Source organism: Macrotis lagotis, chromosome X (assembly GCF_037893015.1).
Source record: "Macrotis lagotis isolate mMagLag1 chromosome X, bilby.v1.9.chrom.fasta, whole genome shotgun sequence".
Classification (NCBI taxonomy): Eukaryota; Metazoa; Chordata; class Mammalia; order Peramelemorphia; family Peramelidae; genus Macrotis; species Macrotis lagotis.
In genome coordinates, this window is record NC_133666.1 from 3,513,772 (window position 1) to 3,527,238 (window position 13,467).

At 51.8% G+C, this 13,467-nt stretch overlaps 1 protein-coding gene across 1 annotated transcript; it reads left to right on the top strand.

Moving 5' to 3' along the window:
- Positions 1-808: 808 nt before the first annotated feature.
- Positions 809-11,643, top strand: SPRY3 (sprouty RTK signaling antagonist 3). The gene is made up of 2 exons (XM_074207866.1): positions 809-974; positions 10,731-11,643. The coding sequence occupies exon 2, from the start codon at positions 10,777-10,779 to the stop codon at positions 11,641-11,643; it is 867 nt and encodes a 288-aa protein (XP_074063967.1). The 5' UTR covers positions 809-974; positions 10,731-10,776.
- Positions 11,644-13,467: the final 1,824 nt, after the last annotated feature.

Genomic DNA, 13,467 nt, shown 5'->3' on the forward strand with positions numbered 1-13,467 from the left:
TATAGACTCCTAGGAGGAGTTCTCAGGGCCCATATCATTTCAATGGGATGATGCCACTTAGCCAAACACGAACAGATTGAGGGAGCCCTGAGAAGCCCAGGGGAAGGGAAGAGAGGGGGACAGGAGAGGAAGGGAAGGAAGGCCAGGGAAGGGAAGGGAAGGAGAGGAGGGGAGGGGAAGGGAAGGAGAAAGGAGGGGGGAAGGGAGTGGAGAGGAAGGGGGAGGGAACCACATTCCAAGGAGCCATAAAGCTCTCCCCTCCTCCCCTGGAACTCATTCACAAGACCTGCAGAAATCATCTCTATTCAGCAGCTAGCCAACCAAAGGCTCCCTGGGCTGCCAGCTCCCCCACCCCACCCCATGAGACCCCAACCCAGAAAGCTGAGAGCTCTCCCTGCCAGCACTAGCTAGTGGGCTGCCCAGAGTCACTGAGGCTTCATCTGTCAAAAAGGAGAAGAGAAGGGGGAGAAGGGGGAGAAGGAGGAGAAGGAGGAGGGGGAGCAGCAGCAGCAGTAGCAGAAGCACGAACAGGAGAAAGAGCAGCTGCAGCTGCAATAGAAACAGCAGCAGCAGCAGCAGCAGCAGCAGCAGCAGCAGGGAGGAGGAGGAGGAGGAGGAGGAGGAGGAGGAGGAGGAGGAGGAGGAGGAGGAGGAGGAGGAGGGAATTTTCCTTGCCTCCCCTGGCTTTCTTTGGGGAATATGTGCCCCTTGATTTATATGTGTATGTAAAGCCTATAGAAAGTGTCTGCCAGTAACAGGTCTCGCCTGGGTTTTCCCCTCCCACTCTGCTGTGTCAGAGGGACGCAGACAGAAGTCGCTCTGTTTCGGGCTTCGCCGCTGGAGGAGGAGTTTTCATTCAGACTTTCTGAAGAGCTGGAGAGCCTGAGACTCCCCAGAAAAGGTCCCCAGAGCCAGCCTGGGGGAGCCAGTCCTCTGCCCGCGCCTGGTCGCCATGGACCTGCCTTCCTCTCCAAGTAAGTCAGCCAGCCTCAGTGGACCAGAACTTGCCCTAGCCTCTGCCTGGCTGGCTCTGTGTGTCTGTGTGTGAGTGTGTATCTGTGTGTGTCTGTGTCTATGTGGATGTGTGTGTGTGTGTGTGTGTGTGTGTGTGTGTGTGTGTGATGGGTGGGTGGGTGGCTGGCATGGGAGCAGGGAAGGGGCTGCCTTCCCACTTCTCCCCCCCCCCCATTTATCTTGGCTTCCCTTGGAGCTGCCTCGCCTGGGGATCAGGGAAATCCATTGCCATGAGTCAGCACTTAGAGAAAACTCCAAAGTGGAAAGCATTGGGAGACTCTTCCCAAGGCCGGCTTGAGAAGCCCAGGCTCCATCCTGTCACCTTTTGGTACCTGTGTGCCTGTGCCCATGTGTCTGGGTGCCTGTGTCTGGGTGCCAGTGTGTCGATGGATATGTATGTCTGTGTGTGTGTGTGTGTGTGTGTGTGTGTGTGTGTGTGTGTGTATGGATGTGGAGGTGGCTCTTGGCGCTTGCGCGCGTGCCCCCCTCTCCTAGCCCCAGACAGCTCCAGGTCAGCCACACTCACTGGCTGGGGGAACAGCTCAGCCAGCCAGCCAGACAAGCTGCCCCCCAGGAGCGGACCACTGGGGCAGGACCCCCTGGGGCCTCCTCTGCCCATGGCCCCCTCCTTGGATTGGGGCAGCTTTGGGATTTTATCCCATCACCTTGCCCTGGGAAAAAGATGGCCCCAACTGGCAGAGGGGAACCCCCTCCTCACAGGAAGCCACAACAACTCTTTCCAAACCTGCTAACTGGAGGGACTCCCTTCTGAAAGTGGCATTGGGGGGCATTACTCCCCCCCACACACACACACAAACACACACACACCAGAATTGGTGAACCTGCACACAAATGCATTTAGCCAGGGGCTGCCTGGGAGATTCTGGGGCTGGTCCTTCTTAAGTCTCTGGTTCCCTGGAAAATAATGCAAATTGGGCTGGGTAATGAGAAACAAAACAGAACTCCTAGGCAGAAAAGCAATTTCCAAGTGCAGATAGCCGGTCAGGTCCGATAAGAATGACGTGGATGTGGAAATATTAGAGATCCAGTGACTTAGCCACCCCCCCCCATGCCAACCACATACAAAGAAAAGCTTTCTTGAACACAGGAAGCCCCCAATATATTGATCTGAAGCACTGGCTTCTTTGTGGCCATGGGCTCGAGAGGGAGCCCTTCCAAGTGGAGAGGCTATAGAGAGGTGGGGGGCAGGGGGAAGGGAGAAGTGGGGGGGGTAGAACACTGGAGAACCAGGAGAAAGAGAATTAGTAACTTCTCTCTCTCCCCTCTCCCCACCCTCAGCAGAGCCCCATGGACTATCCTAACAGCCTGGAACCCTACAGATCTAGTGATTCAAAATTCCTATTTTATTTCCAGACCTGAATGAAGTCTTAAAGGAATATATCCTATTGTGGGAGGGTTGACACTAGAACCCAGATCTCTTAGCTCTCATCAAAGCAGCAGGTGGTCCCAACAAAATCCCCAGTGTGCAAATCTTCAAATGACCCAGGTTAGAAATAAACTGCCATCCAGTTCTAAGCTAGTGTGGAGATGGGGTGAGGCTGAAGGGAATATATCCTCTTATGGGAGGGTTGACCCTAGAACCCAGATCTCTTAGCTCTCACCAAAGCAGAAGGAGTCCCAAACAAAATTCCCACTGTGCAAATCTTCTAATGACCCAGGTTAGAAATAAAACTGCCGTCCCTTCCTAAGCTAGTGTGGAGATGGGGTGAGGCTGAAGAGATTATATGGCAGGGTTAACCCTAGAACCCAGATCTCTTAGCTCTCACCAAAGCAACAGGGGGTCCCAAAGAAAATCCCCAGTGTGAAAATCTTTAAATGACCCAGGTTAGAAATAAAACTGCCATCCCTTCCTAAGCTAGTGTGGAGATGGGGTGAGGCTAAAGGGAATATATTCTTTTATGGCAGGGTTGACCCTAGAACCCAGATCTCTTAGCTCTCACCAAAGCAGCAGAGGGTCCCAAACAAAATCCCCAGTGTGCAAATCTTCAAATGACCCAGGTTAGAAATAAAACTGCCATCCCTTCCTAAGCTAGGGTGGAGATGGAGTGAGGCTGAAGAGAATTTATCCTCTTATGGGAGGGTTGACCCTAGAACCCAGATCTCTTAGCTCTCACCAAAGCAGAAGGAGTCCCAAACAAAATTCCCACTGTGCAAATCTTCTAATGACCCAGGTTAGAAATAAAACTGCCATCCCTTCCTAAGCTAGTGTGGAGATGGGGTGAGGCTGAAGAGATTATATGGCAGGGTTAACCCTAGAACCCAGATCTCTTAGCTCTCACCAAAGCAACAGGGGGTCCCAAAGAAAATCCCCAGTGTGAAAATCTTTAAATGACCCAGGTTAGAAATAAAACTGCCATCCCTTCCTAAGCTAGTGTGGAGATGGGGTGAGGCTAAAGGGAATATATTCTTTTATGGCAGGGTTGACCCTAGAACCCAGATCTCTTAGCTCTCACCAAAGCAGAAGGGGTTCCCAAACAAAATGTCCAGAGCTCTCAGAAAGGAAAGCCTAGTGGTCCAATGCATGGTAATTTTCAAATGACCCAGATTAGAAATAAGCTGCCAACCCTTCTTAAGCTAGTGTGGTGATGGGGTGAGGCTAAAGGGAATATATCCTGTATGGGAGGGTTGACTCTAGAACCCAGATCTCTTAGCTCTCACCAAAGCAGCAGGGGATCCCAAACAAAATGCCCAGTGTGCAAATCTTCAAATGACCCAGGTTAGAAATAAAACTGCCATCCCTTCCTAAGCTAGTGGATTGAGGCTGAAGCCCCAGATAGGGCTGCAGAAAAGATGGTGGCATGGAGCTGAAATGACTTTGGCTACCTGTGAAAGAATCCTCGCATTTCAAAGGCAGAGGGAGTCTGAGAACACTTCTAATGCCCACTGTCCCATTTTCCAGTGAAGAAAACTGAGGTGCAGAGCAGGCAGAGGTTACACCCTTGCAGAGTACATAGGTTAGAGGGAGGAAGGATGGAAGGAGATCTTAGTCATGTAGAAAGGAGACAATTGGGGGTTTGCCATCTTGACCCAATGAGGAATTTTAGGGTTCCGGCGTCCAGCGAAGAAATGCACCCTAGTTCAGGTCCCACTCGTTGTCTTTGAGTTAGCTCCTATGTCATAGAGAAAAGACTTGCTATGTTAGCCAGATGCCTAGATGGGGGTGAGCATGAGGGCATGCCCCCACTGCCCTACCTTACCAATTCACTTCCGAAATCCACATTGACTCCCATGATGGTGGCAAGGGATTCAGGTCTGAAATCCGGTCCTAGAACTGTCCTCGGGAGAGTGGTGGCGGTTGACCACATAGGAGTTTGTACCCCCCCCCCAAGGGCCCTTGTCTGTCTCTCTGGCCCCTCCAAGCCATGTGGAAAACCAAATTCACATCGGCTCAGAGAGAGCAAATTCCAGGCCCCCAAGAACCCAGGCCAGGAAGCCGGGAGAACCTGAGTTGTGTGTTGCCAATGGGAGTGGGCTTACAATGCATCATTCATGACGGCACAGCCACTAGGCCTTGCTCTGAAATAACAAGGTCTTTCCACCCTGCGGTCAAGAATTTGCAATCTCCTAAGCCACCTTTTAAGAGTGTGCCCCTTGTTAAAAAAAAAAGCCCCTCCCCCCCACAAAGAGGGAAAACAAGTCCCCCGTGCCCCACTAGCCTCAGAGGCGCTGCCACTACTGCTTCCGGACCCTGAGGAACATGCTTGGAGACCTCTCATACTGGGGTTGGTGCATCAACCTGTTCCTTTCCAAGCTTCTGCCCCTCTTTACCTCCCTCTGGTCAGGAAGCTGCAATGCTCCCACCTTTGCAATCCATCATTCAATCTTCTATTCTGGAAGCCTTGTTGGAAGGCTGGACCTCCTCCATTGAGAAATCTGGTGATGAAAGCTTTGGCTAAGCTAAAAGGAACTTTGGGGGGGGGGGGTCTATTCTTAGAGACGCCTTCTTCCTCCCTCCATCTCCAGTCAGAGGTGCACTCCCAGGCCAACTTCATTACTCTGAGAGCCAAAATCCATTCTCAGGTCTATGCTGTGTGACCTTGTGTGAATTACTTGCCCTCTCTGGGCTACACAGTCCTCTTTTGGAGACCTTTTTGACCTAGCTGACCTCTGAGACCCCTTCCAGCTCTGAGATCTAGGAGCTCTACACTTGGGAGACTTTTGGTTATCATACAAGGTTCCCTTTGGGGGGCCCTTGGTTCAGAATCCCTAGGCCCTCACCCCTACCCCCGTGCTTCACTTCCTTTTGTGCCCACTGCATGGGCCCCACCCCAGACCTCAGAGGATCCCAGACCCCCACTGCTTCCTTGGCCTTCTTGTCAGAGGCCAGTGGCAAATGGAATCTCCAAGCTGCCCCTCTCAATCCAATTAGATATTCAAACTTCTTGGGCCCCATGTAGATGGCTATTAGTGCTTCGGAATTCTTCCTTCTATGGGGAAGTCCATTGGAGACAATGGGGACATTCTTCACTCTCCCCCTGGAATCCAGAGACCATTGGGTCCCCCGGGAAATGCTGGTGTCCTGGCAGACGAGGTGACCAGTCCACACTCCTCATTCTAACAGTGGGGCCCAAATCACCTCCTGGCCCCCAAGCTCTTCTATTTGTGGTGGCTCTTCCCCATGTCCTCCCAGAAAGCCCTAAAATGCCCCAGTTAAAAGGGTCCCCTGGGAAAGTCCTCTGGTAGACACCTGGCTTCTCACTTTAGCTGGGGAATTGAGGAGACTTGCCCACAGCTAGGAAATTCAGAGCTCCCATTGGCCTTTGATTACAGATCTGGGGTCCGTTCCATTATATCCCAACAACAACAATAGCATGCATTTATGTGGCGTCTACTGTGTGCTTGGGGCAGCTAAGGTGGCTCAGTGAATAGAACACTGGCCTTGGAGTCAATCCAACCTCAGACATTTGACTCTTGCTAGCTGTGTGACCTTGGGCAAGTCACTTTCCACATGTGGAGCCATCTCTGGCCACTAAACCCAGATGGTTCTGGAGAAGAAAGTGAGACTGGGGACTCACATAGTCCCATCCAATTCCCCAGCTTGTCATGCATGGCCTCCCCTCCCTGATGTTGTGGTCTTCTTTGAAGGACAAGTGTTATTGAAAACTGAGTGCCAGCGTTAGGCTTCTACCAAGGCTTAATCCTCGTAGCCACTCTGGGAGGTATGGTAGGTGCTGCTATCCCTCCCCATTTGACAGCTGGGGAAACTAAGGCAGAGAACGGTCAAGAGACTTGCCCAGGATCTCACAGTTAGCATCTGAAGTCGAATCTCGCACCAGCACCGTGATGTCCTCTGGCTGTCCACCCTCTTTCTCTAATCTCTTCATTTTGTTTTAAAAATTGTCGGGATGCTTTCCATTTGGATTCTTTTGGAGGCATTTAGTGATTTTCTCCTATTATTCTTTGGGAGGCTCAGGTGTGTCTGTGTCTACAGGGTCCTGGAGCCCCAAAGAGCCAAACTGCATCATGGACCTTTGGGTGCATTGAGATTCCTCCCTCTTCCTTCCTCCCTCCTTCCTCCCCCCTCCTCTCTCCCCCTTCTCCTCTTCCTCCCTTTCTCCTTTCCTCCTCCCCCTCCCCCTCTTCCTTTCTTCCTTCTCCCTCCTCCTCCCTTCTCCCTCCCTCCTTCCCCAACCCCCCCCAGTCATTTCACTGATTAACCCTTGGGCAAACACTTCAGCTGACATGATTTGTGTGTCTAGCTCCCCAGGTCCCTTGAGCCTCCCCCAGATGACTTCTTGTCCTCTTCATTTCCCTCCCCCCTCCCCTCCCCCTGTCTCTGTCTCGGGAGCCTGGTCATCTCCCTGCCATAGGCAGGCTTGGATTTGTGCCTGTGCCCAGCTCATTGAAGGCAGCCATGCCCTTTCGTACCCATTCAGGCCTATTACTCATTCAAGCCGTCCACACCATCCAGTTTGTATGACTAATTGTTCTATTTTGAGCTGCCCTGAAATCGGATGGCTTTGGTACCTGCCTTTCTTCCTGCTCCTGTTTTCTGGGGCCTGGTGCCCCCTGATTGGCTGCTGCATTGGTGTGCTAGCTCCCCTTTTCTCCCATGTAAACTGCCAAGGGCTCAGAGGACACAGGAATGGCGGGTGCCCACCACTCCTGCCTGCTTCTCTAGACTAGAAAAGCTTGAACCTCCCCTGAATACTGCATTGGTCCCCCAAGAAGAGTGGGCCTCACTTCTCTCAGCCCATCTCCATCCATCCATGCCCAGACCATCATCCTTGGCTTCCTGGACACCATCGTTTCTGTCTCTCCAACCTGGGTTTCCAGAAAAGATGGTGCCTGATAGTGGAGGTGGGGTGGGGTTGAAGGTAGGGGGACAGCTGGAGGTGATATTGAATGTAATCCCATTCACTTCTAGAAGCATCTCTCATGTTTCCCCTCCGGGACAGACATTGCCCTTAGCCAATTGCTCCTCTAGGTTAGGGTCAGAGAGAAGGTTCACTTGCCTTTTTTCCCCTACCCAGAAGCCATTGGACAACCCCAACCAAGTTTTCCACACCCCTTCCGTGGTGTGGTGACTGGGCTTATACCTAACGGGGCACAACCCAAGTGCAGGACAGTACGTGGCAACATTCAGAGCCTGGGCCAACTAGGAAGCACACTAGGATTAGAGAAGGAGTAGGCATTTAGGAGGCCAATGCCCTGCCTAGGAGCTTGCTTTGGTCCCTTGCCACCTGTGTGCCCATGGTTCATATCATGTCTCTGGGCTTCAGTTTTTCCTTTTTGAGCACTGGAAGTCCTTTCTTTGTCCAACCTCATACCTCCTGATTTCCCCTCTGCTATCTCTACTCCCAGCAATGACTAACAGGCTTAGAGATCCTTTTGCTGCCACCCTACCCATAGAGGGCACTCATCTTTCCAGTGTACTCTCTGCCAGGCAACCCTGTGAAGCACCCAAAGCAGGCATTCATTTCATTTCAAAGAAGAGGAGGCTGCAGATTAGAGGAAGGGAGATTTGGCCAGAAATGCAGGCAGGCAGCAGCTCACAGTGCCAGTGCCCACTCTCCCCACCTTGCCCTGGTCTCCATTCCTTTGTGCCTATCACTACCCTGTTGGTCTCTCCTCCCAAGCAGTCCTAAGCCATCCCAACCGTGTCCACATGGCCATGCCCCCTGGGAAGGCTCAACCCTGCTCCCTCTAGCACCCTGAAATTGGGGAACCTAAGAGCCATTATAAGCCTAGCCATGCCAAGGCTTTTGTTCCCTGGAAGGGAGGGGTGGAAAGAACTTTGCATCTAACAAGTCAAAGAAGTGGGTTTGTGTCCTAGAGCTGTATGAGACTCACTTTCCTGATCTTTAAATTGGAAAGAATCATACCTGCCCTTCCTCCCACAGGGGACTGTTAGGAGACTAGGGAGAAAGCATGGAAAGAACTTTTTAGCCCCGAATGCCTCTCTGTAAGTGTCGGCTGCAATTATGATTATTATCACGAGCCTTGTCATCATCATTATTTTCATCATCATCAGAAATGCCTACAAAACTTCCTAAGGCTAGAGCTAGCCTCCCATTCCAGACAAATGCCCAGAGAATAAAATACTCCAGCCTCCCATGGCCAACAACAAATAACTGTGGCTAGCCATCTCCGTGACCCTTTCCAAAGGCCAGTCCCCTTAGGGGTACTCTTCTACTGCCTGCAGTGCCCACCTTGACTAAAAAAGCCTTATGTCATGGGAAGCGCCTTGGCCGTTGTGCTGGGAAGCTGGGGGCTCTCTTTTTCCATGTGATGCCAATAAATTCTCTCCCAGTTTTCTATTAGGGTTCCAGTCCTACAGGTTTGCAAGGTCAGAAAAGTCTGGCACAGATTAGGTGATGAGCTGCATTGCCTGGTACCGCAAACCAAACTAGGCAGAGGAAGGACAACTAAAACGACTAGACAAAGTATTTTATTTATTCTCTTCCTCCAACCTTATTTAAGGGGTGATTTGTGAGCATTCCAAGAGGGAAGGCATGATCACCACCGGCCAGAATGACTTTTTCCAAAACAGTGTGCTAGGATAATGTTATTTCTTCTTTGAACAAGGCCACTGGGTTCATCCATCAAAGAAATGTCAGGGATACACCTAGATTTCAGCAAGATCTTGATAAAAATCCCTTGTTATCCTTGTGTGTAATATGGAGAGATAGCCCACTTGATGCTAATAGTTCTTAGGACCTTGGAGGATCAGCCCCAAGGATCAGTAAATTAATGGATGCTGATCACAGGGATATGAGGCCCTTCATGGAGTGCCCAGGGCCCTGTCCTCCACTCTGCTTTTGAATTATTTTTGTCACCGACTTAGTGAAAGCAGGGATGGAAAGATCATCCAAAGAAATGGGGATAGGGAGTTGGAAGAGAAAGCAAGCGCACTGATTGGATGACAGTTTGGGGGTTTCAAAAGGTCCTGCCCCATCCACCCACAGAAGCTAATAAGATGAAATTAAAATGGGATCAATGGAAATTCCCATAATTGAGTTGCAAGAAATGAACTCCACGAAGTCCAGAATGGGGAAAGTGTGGTTAGACAACAGTTCCTTTGGAAAAGACCTGGGGGCTCGGGAAGACTATAAACTCAGTTATGAGCCAGCATGGAGACTAAAAGCTGACTGTCTAGAATAAGAGTCCCACTGTCCTCCCGATGAGCCTCACCTAGAGTATGGTGCTCAGCTCTGGGTTCCACATTTCAGGAAAGAGATTGTCAAGTTCCCTGAGGAGGAACAGCAGAGTGGGAGGCCCAGAGCCCAAAGCTTACAAAGATTCCTTGAAAGAACTAGAGAGGAGACGACTCAGGGAGACCCAAGGATTGTGTTCAAGTGTTTAAAGGGCAGTAAGGAGAAGGGGGGCTTGTTCTGTTAGATGTAAGGGGCCAGAACTAGGAGCAATAAGGGAAAGATTGTAAAGGGGCAAACTGAGCCTCTATATGAGGAAGGGGGCAACTCCCTCATTGTCTCACTAGCAGTAGAGGCTGGGGAACACTGATTAAGGCTGTTAGAGAGGAGAGCCTTGAGTCAAAGAGTTGCTGCACCAGGAGGCCCCTCAAGTCTTTTCCCCTTCTTGGTGGATGTCATGATTGTGCTGTCTCTGGGAATCTAAGTCGCACTTCTTCCTATGGAAAGGGGCAAGGAGGGAAAAGCTCCAATGCTTAACCAGAAATACAGGAGTGTTTAGAAGGGATCAGAGTTGGAGGAGGGGAGGTGGGGGAGGGGAAGAGCAGAAGACCACAAGTGGATTATGTATACAATCCCCTAATTCTTCTTCTATTGAGTTTTCATTCTTTGGTGTGGAGGGGCAACTGGTCCTGCTCATGCCTCATGCCTCTTCTTACCCTCTGGTGATGGTCCTGCCTATGTGATCTCATTCTCTCTCTTCTCTCTCTCTCTCTCTCTCTCTCTCTCTCTCTCTCTCTCTCTCTCTCTCTCTCTGTCCCTTCTCCTTGTTCTCTCATCTCTCTCTCTCTCCCTTCTTCCTCCTCCTTTCTCTTCTTCTTCTTCTTCTTCTTCTTCTCCTCCTCCTCCTCCTCCTCCTCCTCCTCCCCTCCTCCTTTCCTTCTTCCTCCTTCCCCCCTCCTCCTCCTCTTCTGTCTCCTCCTTCTTTCTCCTTCCTTTCTTCCTCTCTCTGTCTCTCTCTCCCCACCTCTTTTCTCCCTAAGACTTTTCAGATGTGCCCTGATGCCTACATAACTGCAAGCCCTCCCTCCTCTTTACCACCAGAGTGCCACCCTCACTCAACTCCAAAGAATTCAAGAGCCAAGACAACATGGATGCCCCAATAACAGATGATTTTCCTCCCACCCTGCCCATCGAACAGCTCTGCTCCATTCACGTCAGCAACGAGTATGTGGAACGACCTGCCATCTCCTGCCAACAGACCCTCTCCGGTTCTTCCCTCGGCCAGCATGCCCACAAGTCCGATTGGTCCCTGTCTACTCTCCCTTCTGATCTGCCTCGAAGCCTCAGCCAATGCCACCAGCTTCAGCTGTTACCACAGCACCTGAGTCAACCCAGCCTCTCCAGCTCCATATCCCACACCACCATCACCTCCGACCAAAGGCTTCTGACCAGCATCACTCCATCACCCTCGGATCACTCCCTTATCTGTACCCAGCCCCAGGCAGGGGCCCTGAAAGCGGAGGAGGTTCAGAAAGGGGCTGCCGAGAAGCTGGCCCTCCATACTGGTGGGCACCTCTTCATCTGTGAAGAGTGTGGGCGTTGCAAGTGCATCCGCTGCACTGCCACCCGTACCCTCCCCTCCTGTTGGCTCTGCAAGCAACGCTGCCTCTGTTCCCCCGAGAGTCTTCTTGACTATGGCACATGTCTCTGCTGTGTCAAGGGCATCTTCTACCACTGTTCCACCGATGATGAAGACAACTGTGCTGATGAGCCCTGCTCCTGTGGGCCTAGTTCCTGCTGTGCCCGCTGGGCGGCCATGAGCCTCCTGTCACTGCTCATGCCCTGCCTGTGCTTGTACCCCCCAGCCCGAGGATGCCTCAAGCTGTGCCAGCAAGGCTACGATGGCCTGAGGAGGCCAGGCTGCCGATGCAAGAGCCACACCAACACCGTGTGCAGGAAGATCTCCTCTTCAAGTGGCGCCACCTTCCCCAGAGCCGTGGAGAAGCCAGTGTAGATGCCTTGCCACCCCCACCCAGGCCCTTCTCTCCCCCTCATCCTTCACTCTGGAGGAAGGAAGGGTGGGGGGCAGAGAACCCCACCAGCCAGGACTCAAGGGCCAGCCTCCATCAATCCTGCCATGCCATGGGGCTGGCCAAGTGCATCTTGAGTCCGAGGCTGCTTGTCCTCCCTTCATTGGCTCTCTGCACCACCACCCCACTCCTCCCTTAGCCTCCCTCTCTCTCCACCCCCCCTCCCGATTTACCTCTCAGCTTTTCCTGCCCCAAAGCAAAAATGAATTAATAATCAGATGATCCAAAGACATGGGACTTGCACATTGAAGACAAATTGAGCCAGCTTCTGGCCATCCACCCATGGCCTCCTCAGCATTGTGTGGCAAACCGGAGGCTCCCTGACATGACCTCCTTCCACACCTGACTCATTTCCCCAGTGCCTTCGGGGGCATTCTGCTGAGATGGCTTCCAAAGAGTAGCATCCAGGGAGTACCTAATCGAAATGTTCTTTCCTCCTCTCTTCTTCCCCCTTCTTCTCTTGGTCCTGGCCTTTCTCTTCATTCTCAGCATTCCATTCTCTTCTCCTCAACTGGCCCCATCTTTCTCTCCTTGTTCACTCATCTTCTCCTTTCTCCCATCTCCTCCCTGCTCTTTCTTCCTTTCCCCCTTTCTCATCCTCTCTTGACTTCCCCCTTCTTCCACATCCCCTCTCTCCTCTTCTCTCTCTTCCCTTCTTCTTGTCCTTGCCCACACCTCATTCTTCATCCCTTCCTAGGTCCCCCCCCTTATTCTCCTCATCCTTCAGCTCTTGCCTTTCCCTCCATTCCATCCCTGCCTCTCATGCCATCCCCCCTTATTCTGCATTTCCTTCTCCATTCCTCATCCTCATTCAGCTTCCTCATCACTCCTCCCAATTCCCCAGTTCCTTGTTTCCATCTTCTTCCCACCCCTGCCCTGAGACTTTATGCCTCCTGGGCTCATTGGTCTTCTCAACCCCCTTCCTTGAGTCCCATCTCCTCTTGGCCCAACCCAACACCTTCCCACATCCCATTCCCTCTTCCCTCCCTGCCTTTCTCTAGTCCCTTCAGGAGTGGGGTTTCCCAAATACCTCCCCTCTGCTTTCTCCTCACCCTCCTTGCCCTGCTATTATCCAGTCTTAGAAAAAAATGGATTCATGTGATATATTAACCAAGAAGCCTTCCTGAACCCCAGATGTGAGCGTGCATGTGTGTGCATGTGCACTGCACCCACCGTACCCACACTCTCAAGGCATATGGGATCAGGAGCAAGGAATACAGGCTCGGTGAGCTGGAGCCTTGGCCTGTCCCCCCCCAAACCGAATGACCTTGGGCAGTCAAGGGTGGAACACACAGCCCTTCCCTAGATATCAATAGCCCTCAGACTGCATGATTCTCCTTCTGTGGATGTAATTAGAAAACCACAGAACTTCGGGCTGGAAAGGACTTTAAAGATCTTGCAACCTATTTGACAAATGAGGAAACAGAGCCCCAGTAAGGGGCCTAGAAAATGCCCAAGGCCACACATAGAGCTGGGGTGAGGACATGGGCTCTATTCCCCCAGATGGGTGCTCTTTCCCAGCACCACATCAGGAATCTTCCCATCTGCCTCCCCTACCCCCCATTAGCAGAGGCAAAACTCAGCCTCCACTTAGCTACCCTTCAGGAATCGGGGAGAAAGGAGACAATGGTAGCTGTCTGACGCCATTGGTGATCTATATCGACAGGGCCAATGGGGTCGCTGTTCATCAGTCCAGTAGCTTAGGAAGCACTGGCATCACCATTTGCCCTTCTCCGTGACCAAGGGTG